At 35.4% G+C, this 18525-nt stretch overlaps 1 protein-coding gene across 1 annotated transcript; it reads left to right on the forward strand.

Annotated features, from left to right (window-relative positions):
- The first annotated feature begins 659 nt into the window (after positions 1-659).
- LOC148156547 (uncharacterized) lies at positions 660-10977 on the forward strand. The gene is made up of 8 exons (XM_088009981.1): positions 660-705; positions 1314-1349; positions 3058-3108; positions 3742-4026; positions 6338-6622; positions 7437-7487; positions 8374-8658; positions 10491-10977. The coding sequence occupies exons 1-8, from the start codon at positions 660-662 to the stop codon at positions 10781-10783; spliced, it is 1332 nt and encodes a 443-aa protein (XP_087866107.1). The 3' UTR covers positions 10784-10977.
- The last annotated feature ends 7548 nt before the right edge of the window (positions 10978-18525 follow it).

The raw sequence follows: 18525 nt of genomic DNA on the forward strand, positions 1-18525 counted from the left end.
CAAAAATGTTAGTTAATGAGAAGTTATCTTTAAATGTCTGTGATTAGGCTTGAACACTTTGATAAAATGTGATATATAATTATTATTTAATCTGTGGCTCTGCTAAATATTCATGGAAAGTTTCATTGTTGTGAACCTACTATAGTATAACAGAGAAAAAAGAGGAAGAGGTGAGCAATGCTTACACAAGGGTGATTTACAGCGCGAAGGCCATCCTCCTGGATTTGACTGATTGTTTGATGGAGCAGTGTGTTTGTGTAGATAATAGTAGGACCAAAGGGAGGAGGCAGAGGAGCTTGATTTTTTTTTCTCACAGATTATTTGTCTCATTTTACATTGTCACAACATAGTTATAGTTATAGCTATTTTTTATGTAAAAACATATGTTTTACATACTGCAGTTTTAATAGTGTTATGAAATTGATTATTCAGTAATTTTAGTGAATAGAATATTTATTTGCAAGGATTTGCTGCAGATCATAACTTTGTTTTTTTATTAATAGATTTCACTGAAGATAGAGCCTCTAATCCAAGTAAGTACTTCATTTATTTGTGATTCATCACCTTCGTACTCTGTTGAAAGTACATGTCATGCACTCTAAGATGGACTTTTTTTTTAGAATACTGAACTGTTTATTGGTTCAAAGATATGTAAACATATGTCTTTCTTTGTAGGTCTAAATTCTGAGGACTCCTCTGAATCAGGTAAGTCACACACATTGATTTTTTAAACTTTGAAATTGTTTCAACGTTGAATTAGGGAGCGTGGCCAGCAGCAACTTATTTAGATTTAAAGTTACAAGCGGCCCTAAAACAGCTCATTCAGAAAGGAGCTCAAACTAGTCAGAACTGACCAGACCGAAACCTCATTATCTAAGAATGACGTTATAAAAAGAAAAAAAAAAAACAAAACATGTTTTGTATAGCTCACAAACCTATCCTAAGCTGTCCAAGGAAGCATAATAAGTTACATTTACATTTGTGGCTTGTGCAAATGAAAGGGCAGAAATAATTAACTTGTAAAACTTTAATCATTATTCAGGAAACTCTGAGTTGACTGAGTGACAAGCTTTCAGTTATGCCCTCTGTGCTTGTAGACATCTATATGGCTCATTTCCTGTGCAAGGATCAATAATATATTGGGTAGCATATGAGGCAGCTTTGGATTGAAATATGCCACAAAAAGCACATCTAAAACATTTCTGCATATAGCTTGGCAATTATGTATGCATTCTGTTAATAAACTTTATACAACATCAGCTGTGTGCACATTTCTAAGTCATGAATATGAACACATTTTCTGTATCTTTTAGGAGAAACCAATCCATCCAGCGATTCTGGTGCTGAACGTAAGTAACTTCACACTCAAAATGTTTGCTGTGTGTTTCAATAGAAGCACAGAAAGAACATAACTAGCACAACAACAACAAAAAAAACTTCTTGTGTTACTTATGTTCACTGTTTTGTAAAAAATAATGTAACCCAATTTTTATTTACTTCTGCAGCGGGCTCACCTCCTAGTACCAGCAGTGACAGTGAGTGACACAAGTCTGATTAATTCGCTTTCTGAACTGTTTGGAACCAGATTTACCAGAATACATAAAATAATCATGGCAAGACATTATGTAGAAACTTTAAAAACATACTGATCTCTACATAAAAAAAAAAAAAATGAATTTGGGCTAATTCAGTCTCTGCTTTATGTGTAACCCTGATTGTCTCCAGTATCCCATAGTCCAATTTAAAAGAAACAAACTAATGAAAACCTTGTAGAAATTGTTTACTGAGACAAGTTTTCTTTTTGTTATCAGGTACAGAGTTCTCTATTGTTTTATTATGAACTAAGGTCAAACTAAATGCTTGAACAGTCCATTATGACATTGAAAAGTAGTCAGTCTGTCTTTCTTCATGTTAGCATATCATGAGGTTTTAGATCCACTGAAGTGTTTCTTCCAACAAACAACAATATACAAAATTTATGAAGAAATCAACTGTAATATTCCTTTTTTGTTTTTCTTTTGACCAAAAATACCCTGAAAGCTTTCCAATTAATTCCAGTTCAGATATATTTTCATTTATTTTGACTATTTTACTTAAATAATATAACCCTGAAACTATAGTGTTAGCTCTTGCTTTCGGAACACCATAAATACTGAGCTGGAGCTTACTGCATGATGAGCAGTGATCACAATTTCTAATCAAAAGTGTTAAAACATTTTTAGTATTTAAGAAAATGAATTACAAATATTCTGTTATTGAATGTTTTAATAAATAATAAATATGAGTCTGCATTAATAGATTGTGATGAAGAAAATTCTTCTCATTCAATTCAGTACTTCATTTCAATGCATTCGTCAATCACCTTAATACTCTGTGTCAGGCATATTAGGATGTCTTTTGCAATCCTGGGCTGTTCATTGTTCCAAAGATATACCAATATATGTCTTTATTTGTAGGTTTAAGTTCTGTGGCCTCCTCTGGATCTAGTAAGTCACACCCATTGATTTTCTACACTGAAAAATGTTCTGTCTGCAATTTCCTATAAAGATGTAGGGGTAAACCATAGTCTAATGTAGTTTGATGTAAATGACTGTCTCATATAAAAAGGTGCCCAGGAAATCAAGTTACTTTTCTTAATCAGTCGTTTTAACATAACATTCATTTATTCCTTGGCTCTGCTCTGATTAATCTTAAGTGCTGAAACAAATTTCTCTTTGGTCAAACTTATTCTAAGAGTTTATTGCAAGATAGATAATGACTAGACTTATCACATAGCATCATAAGCTCCTTTTTTCATAAAAGATAAAATATATATTAAGGATATGTTAAAGCATATCAGATGAAAATGTTCAAAATAAATATAGCACTTTGCAAGAAGTCTGACAATGAAATACATTTTTAATTAAATGTCCTGTGTATGACTGTCAGTGCAGACAGTAACTCTGGCAAGCAAACTTAGTTTTTCAACAGTGTTATTTTTTATGCTGTTAAGATAAAATTATATAAAACAGATTTAAGGACATGAATCCTGCTGTTTATAATTGATATTTGTTGCAGATGAAAATGCCAAAAATGCAAAACCAGCTGAGAAAGATAATCTGCCGCAAAGTAAGTGATATTTTCTGTTCAATAAATTTTGTTTATTTATACAGAATAAATTCACAATAATCACTGCAGAGTTAATTGTGTAAAATACTTTGATTGGTCCAGTTATGTTTCCTCTAAATTAAGAAAAGTAATTTAGTAATTATAAGATGCCAAATGTCAAAATTAGGATGAAATTTTGACTTTAAATCTGTATTTAAAGTACATATTTTAGGTAAATTTAAATATCCATTTCAAATTAAATGCATTTCTAGAGCCATAATTTTGTTTTATTCAAAGAATTTAAACTAAAATATTGTTATCTTAATGTCTCAATTTGTATTCTTTTCTTGATATAGTTTAATTTTAGTCACCTAATGTTTACTAAATGTTAGTTAAAATGTGCTTCAGCATATTAAGGAGAGTAAATCATCATCTTTGTGACAGAGACTTTGCATGGTGCACCATGAGCTCTGAGTCTGGTTGTTACTGTGACATTTGTGTAGCATTTATGCAAATTTCTTAAATATGTAGTTTGTCATTAAGTTGCAAAAAAATTTCCTAAGAAATTTGTCAATATCAGTGAATCATATTTTTTCTATCTGTGTTAAATATCAACTACCCTATAAAGACAAATTTCCATTTTTCTCTCACCAGCTAAACCTAAAGTGCATGTGTTCACTCGTGAGGCCAAAGTCGAGACAAACACGATTTTGATGTGTCAGGCTACGGGCTTTTATCCAAAAGACATCATTCTGCATATCAAAAGAAATGGCAGAATCCTTACTGAAGACGACGGGGTTCAGACCGATGGAGTTCGCCCAAATAATGACAACACCTTCCAGAGAACAGATTATGTAGAGGTTTTGAAGTCTGATGTTGCTAAATACTCCTGTGAAGTCATTCATGAAGCCACTGATGTTCACATTCAGAGGGAATGGGGTGAGTAACTTTTATTTCTACTCTATATCAGGGCATGATATTATGATTTTACAACATATATATTTTTGCAATGTTTTGTTTGAAAGGTTCTACCTCAGTGAAAAGGAATATTAAGAATATGTTAAAGCATATCAGATGAAAATGTTCATCTGTATGTTCAATCCAATCCAACTTTACTTATAAAGCACTTTAAAACAACCACAGCTGATACAAAGTGCTGTACATTAATACACAACATAACAATTAAAAAATAACTCTTACAGTGTAAAAATAAACAAACAAACATATAATTTAGTACCAGATCCCGCTGGAGTTGAAAGCCAAGTAAAATAGATGGGTTTTAAGATTAGCTTTAAAGTGGACAGTAAAGGGGTCTCTCTAAACCCTTCACAGATTAATTTATTTAATATCAATCCTGTAATCTGAAATCTGGATTTTGTGTCTTAGCCAATCTTCCTTATTGACTCGTCTGTTTTTGTTTCTGGGGAGATTTTTCATGCATTGTAGTTGCCTTTTGTTGCAACAAAAAGGAAACATTTAACTATTGCTAAGGTAGGAATTGCTTAGCAAGTCATTCCTAAGTTATGGAATGACTTGCAAAAGCAAGTCATTCCATAACTTAGGACCCATGGCAGAAAAAGCCCTGTCCCCTCTGAGCTTCCTTCTTGATCTCAGTACCTCCAAGAACAGCTGATCTGCTGACCTGAGATACTGATAGGGCATGTAGGGTGAAGAAGCTCAGAGAGGTAATCTGGGGCAAGATTAAGCAGTGATTTAAAAACAAACATAAGAATTTTAAAATGAATCCTAAAATATACAGGCAGCCAGTGAAGTGAGGCCAGGACAGAGGTCACATGCTCTCTCTTTCGAGTTTCTGTCAAAAGTCGTGCAGCAGCATTCTGAACCAGCTGCAGACGTGAGACCAGCGACTGACTGACTCCCAGATATAGTGAGTTACAGTAATTTAATCGAGTCAAAGTAAAAGAGTGGCTCACCGTTTCAAAATGCTGCCTGGAAAGAAAAGATTTCACTGATTCAAATCGCCTTAAATGATTAAAACTGGACTTAACCACAGCTCTGATTTGGCTGTCCAATTTGAAATCACTGTCCACCTTAAAACCAAGATCTGAAATAACAAGTTTAAGATATACCTCCAAAGGTCCCAGGTGAACAGAGGAGGACTCACATGAGCCACTGGGTCCAACCACCATCACCTTTGTTTTCTTTTCATTTAAATGTAAAAAAGTTCTAGGCCAACCAAGCTTTAATATCACCTACACATGCTAGGAGATGTTTGACGGAACGGACATCCTTCTGCCTCAGGGGCAAATAAATCTGTCAATCGTCAGCATAACAATGAAATGAAATCCCATGTTTCCTGAGGATAGAACCCAGAGGCAGTAGATACAGAGAGAAAAGCAGTGGGCCCAGAATTGAGCCCTGTTATGTTCCGTGTTTCTGTATGTTTATTTTTGAGTTTTCTGTGTTCAGTCCTGTTTTCCTGTGAGTCTCTGTCCTGTCCTCCCCGTTGATTGCTCCCCAGGTGTGTCTCGTTCCCTTGATTACCCCGTGTGTATTTAAACCCACTTGTTGTCTGTGTTCCTCGTCGGGTCCTTGTCTATGTCTATTGTATGTCTGTTGCATGTTGTCTACACTCTCCAGTGGAACTGCTAAGTCCTGGTTTGCGTTCGCTCGCACGAAGTCCAGTCGTTCAGTGCTACCGGTATTGAGCTGTGTGCTTGTTCTGTCTGCCGTGCCGCCTGTTCTTGGACTGTTTGAGCATCCTCATCATTAAATATCATCATCATCACCATAACCTGGGTCTCGGCGTCTCTCCTCACCACCAACAACCACACCTCATGACAAGCCCTATAAAATAAATACAGCACTTTGCAAGAAGTCTGACAAATGAAAGTTTTAATTTAATGTCCTGTGTATATCTGTCCCTGGTTGTTACTGTGACATTTGTGTAGCATTTATGCAAATGTCTTATATACATAGTTTGTCTTTAAGTTGCAAAAAAAAATAAAATAAAAAATCCCAAGAAATTTGTCAACAACAACCTTAAAATCTTGCAGCCTCCTTTCAATCACATTATACATGCCACAGTTTTAGATGCATAGAAACGTATTTTATTTTATATTTGAATTCGTTATGTGGGTAGATGTCGTAGTTTTCTCCCCCTTGTATTGCACTTAAGAGTTATGCAAGTGTTATATTACTATGAAAAATATCAGTGAATCATATTTTTGCTATCTGTGTTAAATATCAACTACCCTATAAATGCACATTTCCATTTTTCTCTCGCCAGCTAAACTTAAAGTGCAAGTGTTCACTCGTAAGGCCAAAGTCGAGACAAACACGATTTTGATGTGTCAGGCTACGGGCTTTTATCCGAAACACATCATTCTGCAGATCAAAAGAAATGGCAGAATCCTTACTAAAGATGACGGGGTTCAGACCGATGGAGTTCGCCAAAATAATGACAACACCTTCCAGAGAACAGATTATGTAGAGGTTTTGAAGTCTGATGTTGCTGAATACTCCTGTGAAGTCATTCATGAAGCCACTGATGTTCACATTCAGATGGAATGGGGTGAGAAACTTTTATTTCTACTCTATATCAGGGCATGATATTTTGATTTTAAAACATATGTATTTTTGCAGTGCTTTATTTGGAAGGTTCTACCTCAGTGACAAGGAATATTAAGAATATGTTAAAGCATATCAGATGAAAATGTTCATCTGTATGTTCAATCCAATCCAATCCAACTTAATTTATAAAGCACTTTAAAACAACCACAGCGGATACAAAGTGCTGTACATTAAAACACAGGATAACAATTAAAAAATAACTCTTACAGTGTAAAAACAAACAAACATTTTCAGAAATCACTGTCCACCTTAAAACCAAGATCTGAAATAACAAGTTTAAGATATACCTCCAAAGGTCACAGGTCAACAGAGGAGGACTCACAGGAGCCACTGGGTCCAACCACCATCACCTTTGTTTTCTTTTCATTTAAATTTAAAAAAGTTCAAGGCCAACCAAGCTTTAATATCACCTACACATGCTAGGAGATGTTTGACGGAACGGACATCCTTCTGCCACAGGGGCAAATAAATCTGTCAATCGTCAGCATAACAATGAAATGAAATCCCATGTTTCCTGAGGATAGAACCCAGAGGCAGTAGATACAGAGAGAAAAGCAGTGGGCCCAGAATTGAGCCCTATAAAATAAATACAGCACTTTGCAAGAAGTCTGACAAATGAAAGTTTTAATTTAATGTCCTGTGTATATCTGTCTGAGCAGACATTAACCCTGGCAAGCAAACTTTGTTTTTCAACAGTGTTATTTTTTTATGCTGTTAAGAAAAAAATATATAATTATAATTGATAATTGTTGCAGATGAAAATGACAAAAATGCAAAACCAGCGGGGAAAGATAATCTGCCGCAAAGTAAGTGATACTTTCTGTTCAATAAATTTTGTTTATTTACACAGAATAAATTCACAATAATCATTGCAGAGTTAATTCTGTAAAATATTTTTGATTGGTCCAGTTGTGTTTCCTCTAAATTAAGAAAAGTAATTTAGTGATTCTAAAATGCCGAACGTCAAAATTAATATGCAATTTTGACTTGAAATCTTTTTTTAAAGTACATATTTTAGGTGAATTTAAATATCCATTTCAAATTTAATGCTTTTCTAGAGCCATAATTTTGTTATAGCCATAGAATTTAACCTAAAATATTATCTTGAAGTCTCAGTTTGTATTCATTTTTTATTTAGTTTAATTTTAGTCACCTAATGTTTATGAACTGTTAGTCAGTTAAAATGTGCTCCAGCATATTAAGGAGAGTAAATCATCATCTTTGTGACAGAGACTTTGCATAGTGCACCATGAGCAAATATGTAGTTTGTCTTTAAGTTGCAAGAAAAAAATTCCCAAGAACTCTGTCAACAACAACCTTAAAATCTTGCAGCCTCCTTTCAATCACATTATACATGCCACAGTTTTAGATGCATAGAAACTTTTCATTTTATATTTGAGCTCTCCATTAACAACACACAATGACAAATTTCATTAAAGTACATTAGATCTCAACATTTATATTTAATTTCTTGCTTTTAAACATAGATTAAATTATATCTTTGTAATGCAATTCATTTCTCATTGTATCATTAGATGTGGGTACATGTCATAGTTTTCTACCCCTTGTATTGCACTTAAGAGTTATGCAAGTGTTATATTACTATGAAAAATATCAGTGAATCATATTTTTGCTATCTGTGTTAAATATCAACTACCCTATAAAGACAAATTTCCATTTTTCTCTCACCAGCTAAACCTAAAGTGCATGTGTTCACTCGTGAGGCCAAAGTCGAGACAAACACGATTTTGATGTGTCAGGCTACGGGCTTTTATCCAAAAGACATCATTCTGCATATCAAAAGAAATGGCAGAATCCTTATTAAAGACGATGGGGTTCAGACCGATGGAGTTCGCCCAAATAATGACAACACCTTCCAGAGAACAGATCATGTAGAGGTTTTGAAGTCTGATGTTGCTGAATACTCCTGTGAAGTCATTCATAAAGCCACTGATGTTCACATTCAGAGGGAATGGGGTGAGAAACTTTTATTTCTACAGTATATCAGGGCATGATATTATGATTTTACAACATATATATTTTTGCAGTGCTTTGTTTAGAAGGTTCTACCTCAGTGACAAGGAATATTAAGAATATGTTAAAGCATATCAGATGAAAATGTTCATCTGTATGTTCAATCCAATCCAACTTTACTTATAAAGCACTTTAAAACAACCACAGCTGATACAAAGTGCTGTACATTAATACACAACATAACAATTAAAAAATAACTCTTACAGTGTAAAAATAAACAAACAAACATATAATTTAGTACCAGATCCCGCTGGAGTTGAAAGCCAAGTAAAATAGATGGGTTTTAAGACGAGCTTTAAAAGTGGACAGTGAAGGAGCCTCTCTAACCTGCAAGTGCAAGTCATTCCTAAGTTATGGAATGACTTGCAAAAGCAAGTCATTCCATAACTTAGGACCCATGGCAGAAAAAGCCCTGTCCCCTCTGAGCTTCCTTCTTGATCTCAGTACCTCCAAGAACAGCTGATCTGCTGACCTGAGTGACCGATAGGGCATGTAGGTTGAAGAAGCTCAGAGAGGTAATCTGGGGCAAGATTAAGCAGTGATTTAAAAACAAACATAAGAATTTTAAAATGAATCCTAAAATATACAGGCAGCCAGTGAAGTGAGGCCAGGACAGGGGTCACATGCTCTCTCTTTCGAGTTTCTGTCAAAAGTCGTGCAGCAGCATTCTGAACCAGCTGCAGACGTGAGACCAGCGACTGACTGACTCCCAGATATAGTGAGTTACAGTAATTTAATCGAGTCAAAGTAAAAGAGTGGCTCACCATTTCAAAATGCTGCCTGGAAAGAAAAGATTTCACTGATTCAAATCGCCTTAAATGATTAAAACTGGACTTAACCACAGCTCTGATTTGGCTGTCCAATTTGAAATCACTGTCCACCTTAAAACCAAGATCTGAAATAACAAGTTTAAGATATACCTCCAAAGGTCCCAGGTGAACAGAGGAGGACTCACATGAGCCACTGGGTCCAACCACCATCACCTTTGTTTTCTTTTCATTTAAATGTAAAAACGTTCAAGGCCAACCAAGCTTTAATATCACCTACACATGCTAGGAGATGTTTGACGGAACGGACATCCTTCTGCCTCAGGGGCAAATAAATCTGTCAATCGTCAGCATAACAATGAAATGAAATCCCATGTAACTGAGGATAGAACCCAGAGGCAGTAGATACAGAGAGAAAAGCAGTGGGCCCAGAATTGAGCCCTATAAAATAAATACAGCACTTTGCAAGAAGTCTGACAAATGAAAGTTTTAATTTAATGTCCTGTGTATATCTGTCCCTGGCTGTTACTGTGACATTTGTGTAGCATTTATGCAAATGTCTTAAATATGTAGTTTGTCTTTAAGTTGCAAAAAAAATAAAATAAATCCCAAGAAATTTGTCAACAACAACCTTAAAATCCTGCCGCCTCCTTTCAATCACATTATACATGCCACAGTTTTAAATGCATAGAAACATATTTTATTTTATATTTGAGCTCTCCATTACCAACACAAACTAACAACTTTCATTAAAGTACATTACATATCAACATTTTTATTTAATTTCTTGCTTTTAAACATAGACTATATGATATCTTTGTAATGCAATTCATTTCTCATTGTATCATTATATGTGGGTAGATGTCGTAGTTTTCTCCCCCTTGTATTGCACTTAAGTGTTATGCAAGTGTCATATTACTATAAAAAATATCAGTGAATCATATTTTTGCTATCTGTGTTAAATATCAACTACCCTTTCAACACAAATTTCCATTTTTCTCTCACCAGCTAAACCTAAAGTGCATGTGTTCACTCGTGAGGCCAAAGTCGAGACAAACACGATTTTGATGTGTCAGGCTACGGGCTTTTATGCAAAAGACATCATTCTGCATATCAAAAGAAATGGCAGAATCCTTACTAAAGATGACGGGGTTCAGACCGATGGAGTTCACCCAAATAATGACAACACCTTCCAGAGAACAGATTATGTAGAGGTTTTGAAGTCTGATGTTGCTGAATACTCCTGTGAAGTCATTCATAAAGCCACTGATGTTCACATTCAGAGGGAATGGGGTGAGTAACTTTTATTTCTACTCTATATCAGGGCATGATATTATGATTTTACAACATATATATTTTTGCAATGTTTTGTTTGAAAGGTTCTACCTCAGTGACAAGGAATATTAAGAATATGTTAAAGCATATCAGATGAAAATGTTCATCTGTATGTTCAATCCAATCCAACTTTACTTATAAAGCACTTTAAAACAACCACAGCTGATACAAAGTGCTGTACATTAAAACACAGCATAACAATTAAAAAATAACTCTTACAGTGTAAAAATAAACAAACAAACATATAATTTAGTATTAGATCCCGCTGGAGTTGAAAGCCAAGTAAAATAGATGGGTTTTAAGATTAGCTTTAAAGTGGACAGTAAAGGGGTCTCTCTAAACCCTTCACAGATTAATTTATTTAATATCAATCCTGTAATCTGAAATCTGGATTTTGTGTCTTAGCCAATCTTCCTTATTGACTCGTCTGTTTTTGTTTCTGGGGAGATTTTTCATGTATTGTAGTTGACTTTTGTTGCAACAAAAAGGAAACATTTAACTATTGCTAAGGTAGGAATTGCTTAGCAAGTCATTCCTAAGTTATGGAATGACTTGCAAGTGCAAGTCATTCCATAACTTAGGACCCATGGCAGAAAAAGCCCTGTCCCCTCTGAGCTTCCTTCTTGATCTCAGTACCTCCAAGAACAGCTGATCTGCTGACCTGAGATACCGATAGGGCATGTAGGGTGAAGAAGCTCAGAGAGGTAATCTGGGGCAAGATTAAGCAGTGATTTAAAAACAAACATAAGAATTTTAAAATGAATCCTAAAATATACAGGCAGCCAGTGAAGTGAGGCCAGGACAGGGGTCACATGCTCTCTCTTTCAAGTTTCTGTCAAAAGTCGTGCAGCAGCATTCTGAACCAGCTGCAGACGTGAGACCAGCGACTGACTGACTCCCAGATATAGTGAGTTACAGTAATTTAATCGAGTCAAAGTAAAAGAGTGGCTCACCATTTCAAAATGCTGCCTGGAAAGAAAAGATTTCACTGATTCAAATCGCCTTAAATGATTAAAACTGGACTTAACCACAGCTCTGATTTGGCTGTCCAATTTGAAATCACTGTCCACCTTAAAACCAAGATCTGAAATAACAAGTTTAAGATATACCTCCAAAGGTCCCAGGTGAACAGAGGAGGACTCACATGAGCCACTGGGTCCAACCACCATCACCTTTGTTTTCTTTTCATTTAAATGTAAAAAAGTTCTAGGCCAACCAAGCTTTAATATCACCTACACATGCTAGGAGATGTTTGACGGAACGGACATCCTTCTGCCTCAGGGGCAAATAAATCTGTCAATCGTCAGCATAACAATGAAATGAAATCCCATGTTTCCTGAGGATAGAACCCAGAGGCAGTAGATACAGAGAGAAAAGCAGTGGGCCCAGAATTGAGCCCTGTTATGTTCCGTGTTTCTGTATGTTTATTTTTGAGTTTTCTGTGTTCAGTCCTGTTTTCCTGTGAGTCTCTGTCCTGTCCTCCCCGTTGATTGCTCCCCAGGTGTGTCTCGTTCCCTTGATTACCCCGTGTGTATTTAAACCCACTTGTTGTCTGTGTTCCTCGTCGGGTCCTTGTCTATGTCTATTGTATGTCTGTTGCATGTTGTCTACACTCTCCAGTGGAACTGCTAAGTCCTGGTTTGCGTTCGCTCGCACGAAGTCCAGTCGTTCAGTGCTACCGGTATTGAGCTGTGTGCTTGTTCTGTCTGCCGTGCCGCCTGTTCTTGGACTGTTTGAGCATCCTCATCATTAAATATCATCATCATCACCATAACCTGGGTCTCGGCGTCTCTCCTCACCACCAACAACCACACCTCATGACAAGCCCTATAAAATAAATACAGCACTTTGCAAGAAGTCTGACAAATGAAAGTTTTAATTTAATGTCCTGTGTATATCTGTCCCTGGTTGTTACTGTGACATTTGTGTAGCATTTATGCAAATGTCTTATATACATAGTTTGTCTTTAAGTTGCAAAAAAAAATAAAATAAAAAATCCCAAGAAATTTGTCAACAAAACCTTAAAATCTTGCCGCCTCCTTTCAATCACATTATACATGCCACAGTTTTAGATGCATAGAAACGTATTTTATTTTATATTTGAATTCGTTATGTGGGTAGATGTCGTAGTTTTCTCCCCCTTGTATTGCACTTAAGTGTTATGCAAGTGTTATATTACTATGAAAAATATCAGTGAATCATATTTTTGCTATCTGTGTTAAATATCAACTACCCTATAAATGCACATTTCCATTTTTCTCTCGCCAGCTAAACCTAAAGTGCATGTGGTCACTTGTGAGGCCAAAGTCGAGACAAACACGATTTTGATGTGTCAGGCTACGGGCTTTAATTCAAAAGACATCATTCTGCATATCAAAAGAAATGGCAGAATCCTTACTAAAGATGACGGGGTTCAGACCGATGGAGTTCGCCAAAATAATGACAACACCTTCCAGAGAACAGATTATGTAGAGGTTTTGAAGTCTGATGTTGCTAAATACTCCTGTGAAGTCATTCATGAAGCCACTGATGTTCACATTCAGAGGGAATGGGGTGAGTAACTTTTATTTCTACTCTATATCAGGGCATGATATTATGATTTTAAAACATATATATTTTTGCAATGTTTTGTTTGGAAGGTTCTACCTCAGTGACAAGGAATATTAAGAATATGTTAAAGCATATCAGATGAAAATGTTCATCAGTATGTTCAATCCAATCCAACTTTACTTATAAAGCACTTTAAAACAACCACAGCTGATACAAAGTGCTGTACATTAATACACAACATAACAATTAAAAAAATAACTCTTACAGTGTAAAAACTAACAAACAAACATATAATTTAGTACCAGATCCCGCTGGAGTTGAAAGCCAAGTAAAATAGATGGGTTTTAAGACGAGCTTTAAAAGTGGACAGTGAAGGAGCCTGTCTAACCTGCAAGTGCAAGTCATTCCATAACTTAGGACCCATGGCAGAAAAAGCCCTGTCCCCTCTGAGCTTCCTTCTTGATCTCAGTACCTCCAAGAACAGCTGATCTGCTGACCTGAGATACCGATAGGGCATGTAGGGTGAAGAAGCTCAGAGAGGTAATCTGGGGCAAGATTAAGCAGTGATTTAAAAACAAACATAAGAATTTTAAAATGAATCCTAAAATATACAGGCAGCCAGTGAAGTGAGGCCAGGACAGGGGTCACATGCTCTCTCTTTCGAGTTTCTGTCAAAAGTCGTGCAGCAGCATTCTGAACCAGCTGCAGACGTGAGACCAGCGACTGACTGACTCCCAGATATAGTGAGTTACAGTAATTTAATCGAGTCAAAGTATAAGAGTGGCTCACCATCTCAAAATGCTGCCTGGAAAGAAAAGATTTCACTGATTCAAATCGCCTTAAATGATTAAAACTGGACTTACCTACGGCTCTGATTTGGCTGTCCAATTTGAAATCACTGTCCACCTTAAAACCAAGATCTGAAATAACAAGTTTAAGATATACCTCCAAAGGTCCCAGGTGAACAGAGGAGGACTCACAGGAGCCACTGGGTCCAACCACCATCACCTTTGTTTTCTTTTCATTTAAATGTAAAAAAGTTCTAGGCCAACCAAGCTTTAATATCACCTACACATTCTAGGAGATGTTTGACGTAACGGACATCCTTCTGCCTCAGGGGCAAATAAATCTGTCAATCGTCAGCATAACAATGAAATGAAATCCCATGTTTCCTGAGGATAGAACCCAGAGGCAGTAGATACAGAGAGAAAAGCAGTGGGCCCAGAATTGAGCCCTATAAAATAAATACAGCACTTTGCAAGAAGTCTGACAAATGAAAGTTTTAATTTAATGTCCTGTGTATATCTGTCCCTGGTTGTTACTGTGACATTTGTGTAGCATTTATGCAAATGTCTTATACATAGTTTGTCTTTAAGTTGCAAAAAAAATAAAAAATCCCAAGAAGTTTGTCAACAACAACCTTAAAATCTTGCAGCCTCCTTTCAATCACATTATACATGCCACAGTTTTGGATGCATAGAAACATATTTTATTTTATATTTGAGCTCTCCATTACCAACACAAACTAACAACTTTCATTAAAGTACATTACATATCAACATTTTTATTTAATTTCTTGCTTTTAAACATAGATTAAATGATATCTTTGTAATGCAATCAATTTCTCATCATATAATTATATGTGGATGTCGTAGTTTTCTCCCCCTTGTATTGCACTTAAGTGTTATGCAAGTGTTATTACTATGAAAAATATCAGTGAATCATATTTTTGCTATCTGTGTTACATATCAACTACCCTTTCAACACACATTTCCATTTTTCTCTCACCAGCTAAACCTAAAGTGCAAGTGTTCACTTTTAAGGCCAAAGTCGAGACAAACACGATTTTGATGTGTCAGGCTACGGGCTTTTATGCAAAAGACATCATTCTGCATATCAAGCGAAATGGCAGAATCCTTACTAAAGATGACGGGGTTCAGACCGATGGAGTTCACCCAAATAATGACAACACCTTCCAGAGAACAGATTATGTAGAGGTTTTGAAGTCTGATGTTGCTAAATACTCCTGTGAAGTCATTCATGAAGCCACTGATGTTCACATTCAGAGGGAATGGGGTGAGAAACTTTTATTTCTACTCTATATCAGGGCATGATATTATGATTTTACAACATATATATTTTTGCAATGTTTTGTTTGAAAGGTTCTACCTCAGTGAAAAGGAATATTAAGAATATGTTAAAGCATATCAGATGAAAATGTTCATCTGTATGTTCAGTCCAATCCAATCCAACTTAATTTATAAAGCACTTTAAAACAACCACAGCGGATACAAAGTGCTGTACATTAAAACACAGCATAACAATTAAAAAATAACTCTTACAGTGTAAAAACAAACAAACATTTTCAGAAATCACTGTCCACCTTAAAACCAAGATCTGTAATGACAAGTTTAAAATATACCTCCAAAGGTCACAGGTCAACAGAGGAGGACTCACAGGAGCCACTGGGTCCAACCACCATCGCCTTTGTTTTCTTTTCATTTAAATGTAAAAACATTCAAGGCCAACCAAGCTTTAATATCACCTACACATGCTAGGAGATGTTTGACGGAACGGACATCCTTCTGCCACAGGGGCAAATAAATCTGTCAATCGTCAGCATAACAATGAAATGAAATCCCATGTTTCCTGAGGATAGAACCCATAGACAGTAGATACAGAGAGAAAAGCAGTGGGCCCAGAATTGAGCCCTATAAAATAAATACAGCACTTTGCAAGAAGTCTGACAAATGAAAGTTTTAATTTAATGTCCTGTGTATATCTGTCCCTGGTTGTTACTGTGACATTTGTGTAGCATTTATGCAAATGTCTTAAATATGTAGTTTGTCTTTAAGTTGCAAAAACAATAAAAAAAACCCAAGAAATTTGTCAACAACAACCTTAAAATCTTGCAGCCTCCTTTCAATCACATTATACATGCCACAGTTTTAAATGCATAGAAACATATTTTATTTTATATTTGAGCTCTCCATTACCAACACAAACTAACAACTTTCATTAAAGTACATTACATATCAACATTTTTATTTAATTTCTTGCTTTTAAACATGGACTATATGATTTCTTTGTAATGCAATTCATTTCTCATTATATCATTATATGTGGGTAGATGTCATAGTTTTCTCCCCCTTGTATTGCACTTAAGTGTTATGCAAGTGTCATATTACTATAAAAAATATCAGTGAATCATATTTTTGCTATCTGTGTTAAATATCAACTACCCTTTCAACACAAATTTCCATTTTTCTCTCACCAGCTAAACCTAAAGTGCATGTGTTCACTCGTAAGGACGAAGTCGAGACAAACACGATTTTGATGTGTCAGGCTACGGGCTTCTATCCAAAAGACATCATTCTGCAGATCAAAAGAAATGGCAGAATCCTTACTGAAGACGACAGGGTTCAGACCGATGGAGTTCACCCAAATAATGACAACACCTTCCAGAGAACAGATCATGTAGAGGTTTTGAAGTCTGATGTTGCTGAATACTCCTGTGAAGTCATTCATAAAGCCACCTATGATCACATTCAGGTGGAATGGGGTGAGAAACTTTTATTTCTTCTCTAAATCAGGGCATGATATTTTGATTTTACAACATATATATTTTTGCAATGTTTGTTTAGAAGGTTCTACCTCAGTGACAAGGAATATTAAGAATATGTTAAAGCATATCAGATGAAAATGTTCATCAGTATGTTCAATCCAATCCAACTTTACTTATAAAGCACTTTAAAACAACCACAGCTGATACAAAGTGCTGTACATTAATACACAACATAACAATTAAAAAATAACTCTTACAGTGTAAAAACTAACAAACAAACATATAATTTAGTACCAGATCCCGCTGGAGTTGAAAGCCAAGTAAAATAGATGGGTTTTAAGACGAGCTTTAAAAGTGGACAGTAAAGGAGCCTGTCTAACCTGCAAGTGCAAGTCATTCCATAACTTAGGACCCATGACAGAGAAAGCCCTGTCCCCTTGTCTTAAAGTAGTTTGTCTTAAAGTTGCAAGAAATGTTCCTAAGAACAACAACCTTAAAATCTTGCAGCCTCCTTTCAATCACATTATACATGCCACAGTTTTAGATGCATAGAAACATATTTTATTTTATATTTGAGCTCTCCATTACCAACACAAACTAACAATTTTCATTAAAGTACAGTACATCTGAACAATTATATTTAATTTTATGCTTTTAAACATAGATTAAATGATATTTTTGTAACGCAATTCTTTTGCAGAATTAACCCATTTCTCATTATATGTGGGTAGATGTTGTAGATTTCTCCGCCTTGCATCGCATTTAAGTATTATAGCATTTTCAGGCTAACATGAATTTTTCCTAATGTTTTGTCTGGAGAAATAAAGATTTCACTACTTAACTTAAAGTGTGAAAGCAATCTTATCCAAAAAACCAAAAAGTGCCTTGTTGTGAAATTATTGAACAAATTGGATCAAATTACTGTTAAACTGATTGCACAATTGGAATTACACTGAAAATAACAGATTAAAAAGATATGTTTATGTTAAGATATTATTTAAAAACAGCTAACAGTAGTGAGTTCTGTATTTTCTCTCTGTGTTTGAATCATTTTTTGTAGATAAACCAGTCCGTGAAATTAAGAAACCTATTGAGAACAAGCCCCTCCTTGATACTGGTAAGATTTTTTTCCAGTACTCTTGTCAACATTCATACAGTCGTAGCATTAAAGCGGTAAATGCAAACTTATTCTCTGTCAGACAGGGGAGACGGGTCAGTGTCTCTTAAGCAATATGCTTTTCATGCAAATGTATCTTTTTCCCCAGACATGTCTGTGACTAGACTTGTCACATAGCATCATAAGCTCCTTTTTCTTAAAAGATAAAAGGTATATTAAGGATATGTTAATGCATATTAGATGAAATTGTACATCAGTGTGTTCAAAATAAATGTAGCACTTTGCAAGAAGTCTGACAAATGAAATACAGTTTTAATTTAATGTCCTTTGTTTGACTGTCAGTGCAGACAGTAACTCTGGCAAGCAAACATAGTTTTTCAACAGTGTTATTTTTTATGCTGTTAAGATAAAAATATATAAAACAGATTTAAGGACATGAATCCTGCTGTTTATAATTGATATTTGTTGCAGATGAA

The sequence above is a fragment of the Poecilia mexicana genome, unplaced genomic scaffold, assembly GCF_051168715.1.
Source record: "Poecilia mexicana isolate PSO_F unplaced genomic scaffold, ASM5116871v1 scaffold_11, whole genome shotgun sequence".
Lineage (NCBI taxonomy): Eukaryota > Metazoa > Chordata > Actinopteri > Cyprinodontiformes > Poeciliidae > Poecilia > Poecilia mexicana.